Source organism: Schistocerca gregaria, chromosome 3 (assembly GCF_023897955.1).
Source record: "Schistocerca gregaria isolate iqSchGreg1 chromosome 3, iqSchGreg1.2, whole genome shotgun sequence".
NCBI classification, from domain to species: domain Eukaryota; kingdom Metazoa; phylum Arthropoda; class Insecta; order Orthoptera; family Acrididae; genus Schistocerca; species Schistocerca gregaria.
The window spans coordinates 114,288,819-114,306,022 of record NC_064922.1 but is presented as its reverse complement, the minus strand read 5'-3'; the positions used below and the strand labels follow the sequence as shown (position 1 = coordinate 114,306,022).

General features: G+C 40.9%; 1 protein-coding gene across 1 annotated transcript in view; it reads left to right on the top strand.

The window, feature by feature from the left end:
• The window catches only part of LOC126355273 (arylsulfatase B-like), a 76,437-nt gene that overhangs the window by 49,172 nt on the left and 10,061 nt on the right, over window positions 1–17,204 (top strand). The window contains exons 7-9 of the mRNA XM_050005561.1: window positions 2,265–2,422; window positions 4,463–4,598; window positions 16,300–16,458. Of these exons, the coding sequence (XP_049861518.1) occupies window positions 2,265–2,422; window positions 4,463–4,598; window positions 16,300–16,458 (453 nt within the window). The remainder of the gene's footprint in view (window positions 1–2,264; window positions 2,423–4,462; window positions 4,599–16,299; window positions 16,459–17,204) is intronic.

Below are 17,204 nucleotides of genomic sequence, written 5' to 3'. Positions count from 1 at the left end.
TTTACTTGTGCTACCTCACATCACCTTGGCCCAGTTTGCATACGACACCGCTCTGTTAACTAGCAGCAGACGAATTACTGCAGCAGTCGGTCGACTGCAGCGACAACTAGTGCTAACGGAACAATGGGACACAGCGAACCACATTTCTGCTGACAACACCATGGCAGTCCTCTTCATTATCCGAAGGCCTACTAACTTGCGGAACAGACTTCTACTCCAGAACAATGAATTCTCATCGTCCACCAGAGTAAAGTACTCGATCGTAAGTTACTCTTTAAACCACATATCCAGGTCAAGAGTGTTGTTCATATATTGCACTAACTGTATCCTATTCTGGCCAGTGGGCAAATGAATGTCTCGACAAAACTCTAGCCTTAGAAAGTTATGATACTGCCTGCAATGTTGTACGGTTGCCAATGTTTGGTATTACCAGCATCTCAAATGTGAGGCCCCTACAGCTAATTCAAAATCAGTGTTTATGTTTTGTCTTGTTTGCTCCTCAATGGGCCCAGATTGGACTTACATGTTGAAGCTCAACTGCCGATGATCGGAGAATAAATCATGGAGACGAAGTGGAAATTATTAGTAAAATTTGATGCGCCACGCCATACAACTCACCACCTCAACCACAATGGCTCGGTAGTCCCTCTACGGTTGCATCGCAGAAAGATACCGCGTGAGATTCGGAGGCACCCAGTGACTACCAAACTGTTGCAACCACCACCTCAGCAAGGCACAAGGACCGCGAGCCCTAGTTCCTACCTACGCTTCCATAAAATTTACCTTAATCTACTAAAACTATTCTCCCCAGAATTCCAACTTCAAGGAAGGTGACACTTTCGAAACACTATACAAACATTTTAAAAAATTCCCTTACCATAGCCTGGGATTACTCGAGAAGTTATCTTTACACCTAGCACGTTTCTTCCGCTAAGAACGGAATGTTGAGTTCTATTTGCAACGAAGTACTGCATCCAGTCCCGAATCTGGTTCGATTCTCTGTAAGTTTCTGTCTTGGTTAATAAAACTCATTGCGGACATGTATTTCATACCTCATTAGTGAACGTAAACTTGTAAAATGAACTTGTTTCTTAAGTTTAAACCACCCATAGTAGCAGTCACGCACTCTGAAAGTATAGTTGACTGCGTTGCTTTATTAATGCTAGGGCCGGCCGTAGTGGCCGTGCGGTTCTAGGCGCTACAGTCTGGAGCCGAGCGACCCCTACGGTTGCAGGTTCGAATCCTGCCTCGTGCATGGATGTGTGTGATGTCCTTAGGTTATTTAGGTTTAATTAGTTCTACGTTCTAGGCGACTGATGACCTCAAAAGTTTAGTCGCATAGTGCTCAGAGCTATTTGAACAATTTTTTTTATTAATGCTATGCAGTAAGTTCCCCATTTAAGGTTGTGATCAGAGTGTTGTCAGAAAACATAAACAGTTTCTACTTCTTGTATTTTTGTATTTAGTTAGCGCTGTACATACAGTGTGGTGTTGCATGGGAAACACTAACTGCATGTATTGTGGCTTTCCAACATTCAATGGTAAATTGGTGAACAACTTGATGATGTTTTCGAATATTTCACCAATTGTTTGTAAGTGAGGTAACTAATATTTCTTTATATTTCTATACTTACATCTGCTGCAAAAAGCAATAAGTGAACTAAAATAGCATCTTGTGGCTGAGATTCTGAGTACTTATTGGTATGTGGAAGACATAGATCTGATACACTGTGCTTATAGTCGTTAAGATATGATAAAAACATGAATCTGCCGTGCCTACGATTCCATAGTATCTTAAATTTTACACTAGGATGTCTTGGAATAAATATTGACTGTACATAAACACAGGCTAGTACAGAGAAAGTATCGTGAGAGCTGATAAAATACCCATATGTTAAAATCATTATTATTCAGTTTTAGACGTTCTCTTCTTGGCCTCACTTTTGAATATAAGCCTTCATCATATCCTACTTGCCTAGGGTTAGTTGTGGTGTAGAACCTTTGGACAATATTTTCTTCTTTAAAATGCAGTTCGATTAAAAATTTTGTTCGTCAATCGATCGTCGAATTTGGTCTATCAGATACCTTATCCTTACAAAAATGGAAAATGGAATGACGTTAATCTATAATAAAAAGATATTAGAACTGTGTTCTATGGCTTAAAAGAGAAAATAATTTCTTGATTCCAACACATACACGTATCTTGTTATCAGTGTATGAGCTGCAGTTCGAAACTAGACAGTGCACAATTTTTCTTCTGACAGCCGTCGTCTCGAAGATGGATGAATCTGTGGGACGAGTTGTGGCCGCCCTGGAAAAACGTGACATGCTGAACAACTCCATCATAGTGTTCGCGGCCGACAACGGCGCTCCTACAAGCGGAATCCTTCCGAACTGGGGTTCCAACTACCCTCTCAGAGGGGTGAGTAAGTCAGACTTTGCATTGTAGCAACGATATGCCATCTTGTTCCTCCTTTATTGGGAGTGAAACCAGTCTGCATGGAATTCTTACACGTCATCGATTCCATCCTTACCATGTACACCCATATTAAGAATTGCGTCGGAATGATTTCCAGAATCTTGTACAGTTCTGTCAGTGGGCACAGAAGCAAATCCTAGCCAACTCGAACTTCCTCTCTATTGTCCTATTTACCCATGAATGTTCCTTCTCAAACAGAGGACAGTTAAATACAAGGAACATGCATTATTGGTCCAGCGACGATGGCATAGACGGGTGGCACATCAGCGTCAGTGGAGAGTTAATGTCACGTGTGGGATTCTTGGTACTACAATTATTGGCCCTTATTTCATCAGTGGTAGTCTAAGCGGCACAGCATATGCCAACTTCCTCAGATGAATTTTTCCCCCTCTTCTGGATCAAGTGCCGCTAAGAACCAGAAAGCTTACGTGGTATTAACACGATGGATGTTCAGCACACATTACCTTGCCTGCACATCGTGCACTCAGTAAGTAATTCCTTTATTCAATGAGTGCACCAGTGTATTGGTGTCCAAGGTCACCACTTTGAGCACATTTGAATATTCTACTCCTGGGCAATCGTACAGTAGAGCCGAAGTTAATTTTTGTGTTATTTTTTACTTGGTTTTCATTTGACAACCCCAGCAAGTGGACGAGGTTGTGATCGCAGGCTCAGTGTTGTGTTATGTAATTAATAACGTTGTGTTTCAGTGAATGGTACACTGTGATACATTTTTGAACAGGTCTTTAGGAGAGGAAATGAGTTACCGGATAAAAAATACAGAGTGCCATTAAAAAAGTCCTACCGCTGCTTCCAGTGTTGCCTGCTGAAGAGAATTACAAGCAAGCACGATACGTTCCAGCATGCCCTATGGAGCTGTTGGAATATCGAAATAGACTTCGTCTTTAATGCATTCCCAAAGAAAAACGTCAAGAGCTTTTAAATCAGGACACCTAGCAGGCCAAGTAACTGTTCCATCTTGACCAATCCATCTGGCAGGATACCTTCAGGTCAGAACACGATGTGCAAGCAAGGTATTGTGTCCTGAACATCCATTGCGTTGATACCACGTAAGCAAACAGTTATTTATGGTTGTCAAGATAAATGGGACACCCTGTATAATTAGGATGAAGAAATATTCGTGTGCCCAAATCTGAAATCGTTAATGTTACGTTACTGGCAAGTTAGGCAGAGAGAACAAAAGATATTTAAGACGTATTTCACTTACAACATTTGACATATAGACAACACGAAGAACATGGCCTACGATAAGCAGCGCGTCTCGCTGGCAGAAAAACTTAAATGGATAAAATTCTCTCTTCGCATTGCTTTCCATTATAGTGTACGTTAGACACGGAATTTTAGCCAACCTAAATCTAAAATTACAGAAAGGAACATTTCGGGCCTCCTTTTAACGTAGCACAAATGTCGAACGCACAGCACACGTTTTGTTAAATCTATAGCTTAGGTACGAATAGTATGATGCCTTCATGGATTAGCGAACTTATACAATAGTCTGAACAATTCTGTATCATTTTTAACTAAGAAGCTTTGGGAAGCTGTTGAAAATTGAGAATCATCTTTCTAAGATAATATTGTACATGCTATAAATTATACAGGGTGATACATAGATTTGGAACCACCACTGGAAATCAAAACCAGCTAGATAAACCGAAAGTTTGAGTCAAATAGTATGAGGTAGGCGAGTGAGATAATATGAAGGGCAAATTTACCAACATGGTGACCTTTTCCTATTTATACAGTCCTTTAGAAGGGGGTTCAGTACCTTGAGACGATCCTCCTGTTGTAAAAGGAAGTGATATTAATCGTCTTTTTCACCACTCAGACAGTGCTGTGAAACTAGCTGACAGCTCTCTGTAGTGCCAGTAATAATTTGAGATTCAAGGTACATCGATGACGCTACTTCCGTCAGTGTCGGATCCAGCTCTCAGACGCCAGTACGGAGGAGATTATGTGTTCCAGATGAAGGGCACCCTCTGGGAGGGTGGCGTGCGGGGCGTGGCCGCCGTGTGGAGTCCGCTGCTGCAGAACACGCCCAGGGTGTCCAACCAGCTGATGCACGTCACCGACTGGCTGCCCACGCTGTTCGCCGCGGCAGGTACGTGACAGCTACCAGCGAGTGTGGGGAACCAACATTGCGAGTGAAGATAAAGACCGAGGGAAGAATAAAAAGTCGATGGCTGGGCAGCCGGTACCATACAGATATCTTATCTCAATCATTTTGCAAGTATTTTTGATCATCCGATGACTTAACAAGACGGTAAATGACAGTATTATCTCAAAACAATCTAAGACGGCTACTCAGATTGTCTCCTATGTGGTTAATGTAGACCAGGAACAATAGAGAGCCTATAACACTTCCTTGGGGAACACCGGATATTACTTCTGTTTTACTCGATGACGTTCCGTCTATTACTAGGAAATAAATCCTGTGGTCCTGGGTTTCTGTAGCTGTGGAAATCACTGGTTTAAAACGAGCTTAAAATCTAAGAGTGTGGTACTGCTAAAAATGCAAAATGATTAACACCCCAAAGGTTGAGTTCATCCACCAGCCCAGATCTGTTCACAATAGGGAAACCGCGAGAGACGGCTTGTCCTTGCTTCCTCCAACAAGTACTGGATGCCATTCACACAAATGTTTACGACACTGCAAGTACTTCGGACGTCACAGTTAACGTTACCCTCCTAAACTAAAAATTCTTTGTTTAAAACGAGCTAGATTTTGTAGAAGCTGCAGAATTCCACTTCGATAGCACAGAAGTAAAAAACTCTTCCCTTTCCCCACCCCGATGTTCTACCAATGGCATGAAGAGCTCTTACAGACTTCTGTGGTGTGATGTGTGGATTAACACAGGTGACTTAATATTATGGCAGGAGATGGATGCCCAGCATCACAAAGTGAATCTAAGGGCCTCAATATTATTACTACGTGTGATATTTAGAGACAAAATACCCAGAGGTAACTAATTTGTTAAATATTTTTCCTAACCGTCTAATCGGGAAAGAATTTGACTCCAGAGGAGAAGGATGTGCTCTGCACATCATATTGTACTTCGTTTGCTTCTGCCTTGACAGTAGGATCTCACATTCAAAATGTCACAGCTCAAGGAATATGATAAAGGTCGTATTCCTGCATTTTATGAAGATGGATACTGTATCAGCGCCGTGCCCCAGGATACATCAAACTTACTATACATCTCTGGGTGAAGAGGAAGACGGAGGAAGATCATGTCAACCGTCTTCTTCGCCCTGGACGTCCACGGACTACCACCAGTGACCAAGGCAATAGTATAGTTTAGTGCAGTTATGAAAACCATTTCAGGACTTGACAGAAATTGGAAAGATACTCCAGCTAAAGGTGAGCAGATCATACCTTCTTCGTCGTCTCAACGGGAAAAGAAGGTATGGACGAAAATCAGCGGTTAAGCAAACGTTGAAGGAACAACATAAGGCTGCCAGATTATATTTCGCACTGGCGTAAAGAAGGGATCCGCTTTTGTACGGGAGTCAAGCTATATTTACAGAAGAGGAAATGTTTTCTATTGGACCAAATTCTTCGCTCCAGATATTACGAGCAAGTGGAGCGAGATTAGGTAGCGAATATGTCCATCAGAGTCAAAGGTGTGGCTGAACTGCTATCATAGTTTGGGGATGAATATTAGTAAATGGTTGCGGCGTTCTGCGGCAACTGGGCCGTCCGTTTCGTATTTATTACTTCTGCATAATAATGGAGAACGTAATGCTTGCTTCTGAACGTCAGAGATTTTCAGTAGGTTGAATAATTCTAGAAATGACCGTTCTACTGTCCACAAAGAGAACTGTGTGAAACACTGGTTTCAAATAAACGGAGACGTTGAGATGTTGGACTGGCCTCCCATGGCACCCACCACGTGTGGGCAGAGATGGAGAAAATTATGAGGTGTGGAAGACCAGCTCCGACAACCAAACCATCGCTGTCCAAAGCTGTTCATAACCCAAGGGGAGAATTGTCACAGAATAACAGATTCATTCTGTTCCGCGACGGGTTAATGCAGTTGTAGGGGACGACAGGGACTGGACAAGGCACTGAGTTTTGTTGTTGTCAGAATGAAAAAGAGGAGCAGGTTATACACAAAAAATAGGCTGCCTGTTTCAGTCTTTTCAGTCGTTCGATAGGCTCTTGATGTTAGATTATTTTACCACCACTGATCAAAAAGAGCTCAGGCAAACATAAAATTTGTTTTCCACAGGAGCATGACTTCAATGCTGATGAAGGCATCAAAGATAAAGTATTACTTTTTTGCTTCAAGAAAAAAGCATCATATTAATGTGTGATCTCTTTATATACATGCAAAAGGCAACGGCCTTGCCGCATTGGTTACACCGGTTCCCATAAGATCATCGAAGTTTAAGCGCTGTCGGGCGTGGTCGGCACTTGGATGGGTGACCATCCGGGCCGCCATGCGCTGTTGCCATTTTCGGGGTGCACTCAGCCTCGTGATGCCAATTGAGGAGCTACTCGACCGAATATTAGCGGGTTCGGTCAAGAATACCATCATAACGACCGGGAGAGCGGTGCGCTGACCCCACGCCCTTCCTATCTGTATCTTACTCTGCGGATGACACGGCGGTCGGATGGTCCCGGTAGGCCACTCGTGGCCTGAAGACGGAGTGCTTTGTTTTTATATACATGCAAACAAGACACCAATAACGATGAAATCACAAAGCAAATACTACGCAGAAATCATGACACATAAAGAGAAAAAGTGGTGCAATACTGGTGATGTAGACGTGAAGTCGAGTAATACGAATCCAATCCCTTTAACTGCAGACTAGAAACTGGTCACCTTAACCAATGTGCCGTTCTACCAGTCACGCAAAGTAGACTTGCGAAACGGTATGATGTGCTCTGTGATGTCACACATTTCCCATGAAAAAGCGGCGTATTGCGTCTTTAACGGAAATAAAGAGCGTCAATCTGACTTTGAATTGCATGAGAGGAGTTATGAGCAACATCAGCGCATTGGAAGAGCCACAGTAAGTATTCTGTAATGTTTTACCAGATCTACTTGTTTTGATTGTAGCGTGTGCCGGATAGTGTGAGAAGCTAACAGCTACTAGCGCAAGTGTGACTAAATTTCGAGGTACTGATGACGACGGTACGTGTGAGGCATCTCACGTGACAATCGCTCGTGCACAAAGCCACTTTGTATATTTTGAAACTTCGACCAAAAATGCTAATGTAGACGAGTGTATACATTACATGATGTATGACTACCATAATCTGAAAAAGATACCGAAATACAAAGCTTTGGTTCAAAATTTTTACTTCACATTTTACCGTAAAGGAGGGGTAATTTTTGGTGTGCATATTTCAGTTAAGGGAGCTGCTACGAAGTGTGCATCATTTTAATTAATTTAGTACAAAAATCTGTGTTTTTGACAAGTCATTGTGCCTCAGGAGAGCTCACGTTTCGGCAGAAGCCACAATAGGGAAGAAAAGAACAATAAAAAAAATCTTTTCCAAGAAGTGCTTTATTTATTTGTCTAGTGGGTATTGGATTCTTTGTCAGGAAGATTTATTTATTTATGTACTTATTTTCAGTTTCAAGACTGTACGAAAGTAAACCACAATAAATACAACGTGCAGTGTTTACCGCTGCGCTTGTCGCCAGTCTCTTTTTATGTGCAACATATTATAGAAGTAATGCATCCGTCAAGAATCCAATTAACGTCATGTACAGGAAATAGGTTGAGTAAAAATTAATTTCAAAACTTGCTGTTGCATTAATTTTCATGCCAGAGCGCTGCTATAAATCAACGCTTGATTGTTACCCATATTAAAGTGTATCACACAGTACCGGTACCGCACCACAATTAAGGCCGCAAAACTATAGGTTTCTGATACAGGCTCTGATGTCAGTCACTACGACACAAAGCTCTACGTCAGTAGAGGACACAACTGAACGATGATTCCTGGCCAGCCGCTAACACCCTCTCCCAAAATATTCCAACAGCCACTCCAGCAGTTATATGTTAAGCAAAATTAAGATAATTTAGATAAAAGTTTTTTGTATGCATAAGCCCTTGGTAATGAGCAAAACATGTCTGAAATGCGTTGCAATATGTTAAGCTAAACATAAAATATATAATTAAATCGCTTCTCTCTGCCTTAGTATGTACTACACTATTGAGAGAATGAACGCATTATTGATTCTGCAGTAACTGATTGTAACTAAACCTGCAGCCACAGGGCTCTTCTCCCACTGGAACAGTGTATTTTAAGTCAGACGTTTTCTGCTCCTCTATTGTACTTGATAAAGAAAGCAAAGAATCTAAGTAACAGATTACTATGAAACCCTCAAGTTTGTACTGGAGTATTGGCTAAGCCAGAGAGGAGTTTCCCATAATAATCAGATCACTGATGGGGTATGCCCAATTTCACTGACTAATATGTGTTACTTTATAGGTACTTCTCTGTCTCTTGTTTGCACAATTTTTCGAATAAAGGAACTGTAATAATTGGAATAATTGGATGATCACCATACAGAATATTCGTATTTCTCTATGTCTCTTCAGAGTAAGGACAGAATTCCCAGAATGTAATTTTACTCAGTTAACGAACGGATTACGTGCTAGGTTTGAGTCTGCGTCACAAATATTTACATCATGGCATATCGTTTTGAGTGTGTGCAAATTCTGCTTCATTAAATTATATCAAATGTTTCTGGCAGTTAGTTAACGAGGAAATAAGGGTGTTGACGTGATTCGAGGCAGTGCACGAAGTTTTGAAGTTCAGATTTTTTAACTGATATTGGTGAAAACGTTACCCCCGGTCACCGATGACGAATGTTACTGTAATCGAAACTCGGTCAGGTACGAAAGCTTTTACGTAGTTTCCGTGGCTGTAGGTGCTTGGTTTCAATACAGATACAGAACAAAATGGTCCGCCATGTCGTTGAAAGTTCTAAAATATGCATAAATAATTGCTCAGTCATTACTACAGAGAAATTTCTCGTGATACCATATTAATTTTGTGGTTTACTTAGAGCACTTGCCGCTGTTAATCTCGTTTCTTTTAACTGCTTACTTCAAAATCCAGTTTATGACTATCGACTCGTATCAGGAACGACATTTCACAGGTGTTGGGAAACCTTTTAAAGAGTAAAAACACTTCGAAATTTCATAGAATTTTAGAAGTCCAGATACTTACTCGAAATCTCTTGTCCATATATTTAATTTTCCGTAAAGGTTGCTGGAAGCACTTACGTGACGGAGTTGGTTAACTCAAAAATATAATGAGTGTTGCAGTGATTTTGAAACGTGACTTACAGTAATAAGATTAAGTCTACGAACGTTATGGGCTGTCTCATCTCTAATAAAGCATTTCATATTATTTGCAATATTGTGATGTTGACTTACATCTCGACTGATTACCTTAAAGAGCAGTGTTCTAGTCGAACGACTGTGCTCCAAAGAGATTAGAGGACTCGCAAAACAGTTACTTTATGGGCGCTGAATGCAAGTCAAGTGAAAAGAAATTCAGGTCGTTTGGTTGCTTTTGGGTATGATAGTACGTCTTGGTTAATTTTGTTTGTTGTGCACGGTGCCGTGGCACGAGGCATGCTTGACTGCCTAATGTTTCGGCTTCCTATAATGATTCCATCCTCAGTGTCGAATAACTCAACAACCAGAATTATTTACAGGTTTCAATGCAATGATCGGTTCGTGTCGTCATCGGATCCGTGTGTATATCGCAGAGTCACGCCGACATATGTTATGTAGCTTATAGTGGGGAAGATTTGGCGGCGTTTGTTGATATAGCACTAAAGTCCACAACCCTAGTTTAGTTTTTCTTTTCTCTTAGAGCTGTTCTTGTGCTTTTCAATTGCTGTGGCCTCTCTGCACATCCTGACGTAATAATGATTAGATCTCGCCGGAACAATAGCATCGCAGAAATAAATTAGGCGGTTCCCTGGTGCCAATGCTACTGCCGATTTTCACTGTTTTCCAGACGACAATTTCTCTTGTGTTCCTTGAGAAGGGTGTCGTTTTTGTCGTTCGTACGTGCATACGACAGCATATTGCCTGCACAAAAGGGATAAATCGGGTGTAGCAGATAACGGTCGGACACCGGGGAACCGTTCGAAGATGGTTCAAATGGCTCTGAGCACTACGAATAACTTTAATAGGGAAGGAGGAGGATTAAAATTAGACAAGCTGCGTGCCTTAGAATTAAATCAAGTATACAGCGCCATCTCTTCCGCATTACAAGCTCCGTAAAATATGTCGAGGCGACTCTACAATTTTAGGAGACACGAAGTGACGCTTGCGTTGATACATATAGACGCTTCGGCTGCCTGGTCTTGTTTGAAATTGTAACTGCTTTCTAAGATGTTATGGTCTCTGATGACGTCTCCAACACTGGGAAACGAGACGTTAGGCAGAGAAATTGGCCTTTTACCACAGCCCAATTCCCAAAATATGAAAATCGTGAAGGACGCAAATACAGGTCGTGAATTTCTGCGTTCTGTACGTCTTATTTTCATTATTTTCGTCGGTTTCGGAAGAAACGCAGTTGCATGTAGCAAGAGTTTCTAACCAGTCGGTTACTGTTTAATGAATGAGTTCCGTTACAGTGATTTTAAAATGGTAAAATGATGTAGGAGGAAGTGCCCTCTCGAAATTTCCGTAGTAAACCTCTTCCCGGTGCACAGTGCCTCCCTTGTAACGTCTACATCTCGGTAACACCCTCTGGCCAACTGAATGATCCTGTGACGAAATGTGCCACTCTTCGTTGGATTTTCTCTATCTCTTATATCAGTGCTACTGAGTAAGGATCCCAAACGGATGAACAATATTCAAGAATCGGTGGAATAAACGACTTGTGGGCCGCTCCCTTTGTGGATGAGTTACGTTTCCTTAAGGGTGGGTAGGAAGTCACACGGGTCGACTTGGAGCAGGAGAGGCACAACAGGAAATTTTAATTTCCACTGTCTATACTTTCGCAAATAAATTCATAATACCTCGTCAACATGATCCGGTAGGATTCAGAATTCACACTCGTAGCAGTTGAAGTGGAAAAACATAACAAAATAAATTGTTTTTGCATGTGAAATTTCATCATTTTTTCCACTTACTATTGATTGCATTTGTTGATATAGGTACACTTTTCTCCATAACTAAGAGAGATCCTTCGACGAATTTTGCACATCATACAAACATTTCTTACAGGTGTATTAAACTCTAGAATTTACTTAGTTTATGAAAAAATGAATGAAATGTTACATTTTAAACTACATGTTTACAAAAAAGTCAAGTTTTTTAGTTAATTATCTAAGTTTCTACCACAGTTTTATAGGGTTTTGCATTAAGGGGTTTGTGTTTAATAAGCATGCCAAGTTTGAAACTAATAGGATATTTATTTTGGGTGTTAGATGTGCCTAAGCGCATACAGTAAGTATTTGGCATTCTTTTGGGATTGTCTAGCACAATTAGAAGGTGCTTTTTCATTTTCTAAATATGTTTCCTTCCTTTTCACATTTCTGTGATGCACTCTTCTTCATTTATTCACCTCCGAAAGTGATTTGTCTGCTTTCACTACACGCTCTCTGTCGATCGGATACAAAGCTTTCATGCAGTTCACTCTAAAATATATTTCCTGCTTTTCGCGCCATCATTAAAACACCTAAATGCATCATAAACACCAATAGCAACTGCATTTCTTCCAACAAAAATGGTTTTTGTCAATCTTTCCCATACACTCGGGTTCATACTTTCATTTGGGTTTTGGGTACCACCATGAAGACATTTCTTCAATAAGTTTTCATACACGAGGTCCCTTAATACAGGTTTGATGGCTTCCATTACAGCAGTTGGTAGAGAATATCTGCGATGATGTTCTTCACTACCAGCAATTGGCATTTAATAGCCACATCATGATTCACTTCCCTTTGGGCACAAGTTGGGGTTAGGGTTACTGTCTTAGGACATTTTGTGGAAGTATAAGGACTAAACTGCTTGCTTCATATTGTTTAAATCCCCTTATTACCAAACCATAATATGTCTGTTGCCTGTCAATTTCTGCATACGTCAGTCACCCTGTCCCTTTTATTCCCTTCCCATCACACAATTTATCTCGTGACAAATCTTGTCTCAGCCTTCTAGGTCTGGCACCAGGTCTTTTCTGTACGTCTCCCACACATTCTAATTTTTGCACAATAGTCTTAGCTCCACATGGAGCCCAGTTTTCTACTTCAAGAAAAGCTTTTCATCACCATCAAGAGCATCTTCGTACACGTAATACCAAATAATGTAGCTTATAATCTCTCAAATATAAGTGTTTTATCCATCAAACTATTCAGGAAGATGTGTGCTACAAAACAGGCACGTTGTTGTTGTTCAGTCCAGAGACAGGTTTGATGCAGCTCTCCATGCTACCCTATCCTGTGTAAGCCTCTTCATCTCTTGAGTAACTGCTGCATCCAGATGAATCAGCTTAGTGTATTCATCTCTTGGTCTCTCTGTACGATTTTTACCCTCCCCGCTTCCCTCCAGTACTAAGCTGGTGATCCCTTGATGCCCCAAAATCTGTATTACCAATCGATCCCTTCTTTTGGTCAGGTTGTTCCACAAATACCTCTTCCCCCCAATTCTATTCAGTACCTCCTCATTAGTAACGCTACCTACCCATCTAATTTTCAGCATACTTCTGTAGCACCACATTTCGAAAACTTCTACTCTCTTCTTGTCTAAATTATTTATCATCCATGTTTCATTTCTATATATGGCTACACTCCATATACATGCTTTCAGAAAAGGATTCCTGAGAGTTGCATCTGTACACGATGTTAACAAATTTCTCTTCTTCAGAAACGCTTTCCTTGCATAGCAAGTCTTTATTTTATATCCTCACTACTTCGACTATCATCAGTTATTTTGCTCTCCAAATAGTAAAACTCATCTACTACTTAAAGTCTCTGATTTTCTAATCTAAATCCCTCAGCGTCACCTGATTTAATTCTACTACATTCCGTTACAATCGTTTAGCTCTTGTTGATGTTCATCTTATATCCTCCTTTCAAGAAACTGTCCATTCCCTTTAACTGCTCTTCCAGGTCCTTTTCTGACAGAATTACAATGTCGTCGGTAAACCTCAAGGCTTTTTATTTCTTCTCCATGGGTTTTAGTTCCTACTTCAAATTTTTCTTTAGTTTCCTTTACTGCTTGCCCAATATACAGATTGAACAACATACAGTATAGGCTGCAACCCTTACTCCCTTCTCAACCACTGCGTCCCTTGCACGCAGAATATGTGTTAGTATTTTGCAACTGTGACTTTGGTAATTTTCACACCTGTTTCAACACCTGCTTTCTTTGGAATTGGTATTATTATGTTCTTCTTGGAGTCTGAGGGTATTTCGCCTGTCTCGTACATCTTGCTCTCGAGATGGAAGAGTTTTGTCATGGCTGGCTCTCGCAAGGCTATCAGAATTTCTGATGGTATGTTGTCTACTCTCGGGAACTTTTTTTGATTTAGGTCCTTCAGTGCTCTATCAAATTCTTCACGCAGTATCGTATCTCCCACCTCACCTTCATCTACGTCCTCTTCCAGTTTCGTAATACTGTCCTCAGATACATAGCCCCTCTATACACTCCTTCTATACACTCCTTCCCTTCTTTGTTTAGGAATGATTTTCCATCTGAGCTCTTGATATTCATACACGTCGTTCTCTTTTCTCCAAGGGTTTCTTTAATTTTCCTCTAGGTTTTATCTATCGTACCCCTAGTAAAATGTGCCGCTACAGCCTTGCATTTGTCCTCCAGCCCTCTCTGCTTAGTCATTTCGCACTTCCTGTCGATCTCATTTTTGAGACGCTTTTTTCTCCTTTTCGGTTGCTTTATTAAATGTATTTTTATATTTTCTCCTTTCATCAATTAAAGTCAATATCTCATCTTTTACCCAAGGATTCCTACTAGTCCTCGCCTTTTTACTTACCCAATCCTCTCCTGGCTTCACTATTCCATATCTCAAAGCTACGCATTCTTCTTCTACTGTATTTCTTTCGCCTGTTCCTGTTAATCGTTCCCTAATGCCCTCTCTGAAACTCTCTACAACCTCTGGTTCTTTCAGGTCATCCATGTCCCATCTCGTTAAATTCCTACCTTTTTGCTGTTTCTTCAGTTTTAATTTACAGTTGGTAACCAATAAATTATGGTCAGAGTCCACAAGACTGGAAAGTCTAACAATTTGAAACTTGGTTCCTAAATCTCTGTCTTACCATTAAATAATGTACCTGAAATATTCCAATGTGTCCAAGCTTCTTTCACGGGTACAACCTTCATTCATGATACTTAAATCAAGTGTTAGCTGTGATTAAGTAATGCTCTGCGCAGAATTCTACCAGGCGGCTTCCTCTTTTATTCCTTAGCCTCAGTCCTTATTCACCTACTACTCATCCTTCTCTTCGTTTTCCTACTATCGGATTCCGGTCCCTCATGACCGCCTGCCTTAACTATCTGAATAATTTCTTTTAACACATCGTAGGTTTCTTCAATATCTTCATTGTCTGCGGAGCTTGTAGGCATATAAACTTGTACTGCTGCGGTAGGAGAGGCCTTGGTGTCCATCTTGGCTACAGTTGAGCAGTCAATATGCTGTTCGTAGTAGCCTACCAGCATTCCTATTGTTTATTCATTATTAAACCTACTGCTGCATAGTCATATTTTTGAAAAATCGATTTTTTTTATTTTTAACGTCCTACCCCTCATACCCTTCAGATTCTTCCAATGAAGCTGCTTTTCCAACTGTTTGTTTTACGTGATCATTCCACTTAAGGTCGCTCTGGAAAGCTACTCCTAGATATTTTACGGTTGATATTGTTTCCAGCGTTTTATCGTCAATTGTGTAATTGTACAATAGTGGATTTCTTTTCCTATGTATGCACAATGTGTTACATTTGTTTACATTCAGGGTGAACTGCCAGAGCTCACACTATTAATTAATCCTGTGTAGATTGCTCTGCAGATTGATACTGCCTTCTAACGTAAGTGCTTTCTTATAGACAACCATATCGTCTGCGAACAGTCTTGAGGCTTCCTGCTAGATCACCTCTATTCTATTAACGGCACGTTCGTTACATTACTCTCATTCATCATACTACGTTCCTAATGTTATCGTTTTAACAATATCTTTAGAAAGGCGAAATAATAGTATGACAATGGCTTCTGGGAAGGTCAGCTTATCATTTGAATATGTTTATTATTAATTACCAAGATTTTACTTTGCCGTAATTGTCGTGTTCTGATACGTTTTTTAATTTAGCTTTTCATTGCACTGTTTCAATCTCGACTAGACTGACGCATTCCTACCCATTGGTGTCAGTTGTGCCTGAGCATACGTATTGCTGGAACGCGTTATCTGTCTCCCCTGAAAGCGTTGGTATGTCAGTCTATGTGACTTAGGCCTAAAGTAAAATGATGGCATAGTGGCGAAACTCCACCACGTTGCTGAAGCAGAAGAATCGTATGTCGTATGTCGTGCATCTGTAACAGTGTAATTTGTAGATGCGGGGTTTTAAAAGGCAAATTCAACTCACAAAGATGGAAAAACCAAAGCAGGAATGTATGGTGTTGATCTGTTGTATGTCAAAACACCATCTACACACGGACTATCTTTCGGGAACACATTGTAATCTTTATAATTTGGGGGAAAGCACCTTCATTCTAATTTATTTTCACAATATATACGCCCTGACGATATGCTATAAAATGTTACAACGTGTGGGACGACGAATACTGCAATTTCCTTTTATTTCCAGGAGGAAACGCATCTTCCCTCCCAGATGACCTGGACGGCGTCAACGTGTGGCCAGAGCTAGTGGCCGATGAACCACACCCGCGGACCGAGCTGCTCGTCAACATCGACGAAAAGGCCGGCAACGCAGCCGTGCGGGTCGGACATTGGAAGCTCATCAGAGGTAAAGGCGAGACACACAGACACGGTGGGGCGTTATAGGCAGGCAGACGAAATGGTCGTCTCTTTGCACGTTGTTGTTGTTGTTGTTCTTGTTGTTGTGGTCTTCAGTCCAGAGACTGGTTTGATGCAGCTCTACATGCTACTCTATCCTGTGCATGCTTCTTCATCTCCCAGAAGCCACTGCAACCCACATCCTTCTGAATCTGCTTAGTGTAGTCATGTCTTGGTCTCCCTCTACGATTTTTACCCTTTACGCTGCCCACCAATACTAAATTTGTGATCCCTTGATGCCTCAGAACATGTCCTACCAACCGATCCCTTCTTCTGGTAAAGTTGTGCCACAAACTTCTCTTCTCCCCAATCCTATTCAATACTTCCTCATTAGTTATGTGTTCTACCCATTTGATCTTCAGCGTTCTTCTGTAGCACCACATTTCGAAAGCTTCTATTCTCTTCTTGTCCTAACTATTTCTCGTCCATGTTTCACTTCCATACATGGCTACACTCCATACAAATACTTTCAGAAATGACTTCCTGACATTTAAATCTATACTCGATGTTAAAAAATCTCTCTTCTTCAGAAACGCTTTCCTTGCCATTGCCAGTCTACATTTTATATCCTCTCTACTTCGACCGTCATCAGTTATTTTGCTCCCCAAATAGCAAAACTCCTTTACTTCTTTAAGTGTCTCATATCCTAATCTAATTCCCTCAGCATCACCCGACTTAATTCGACTACATTCCATT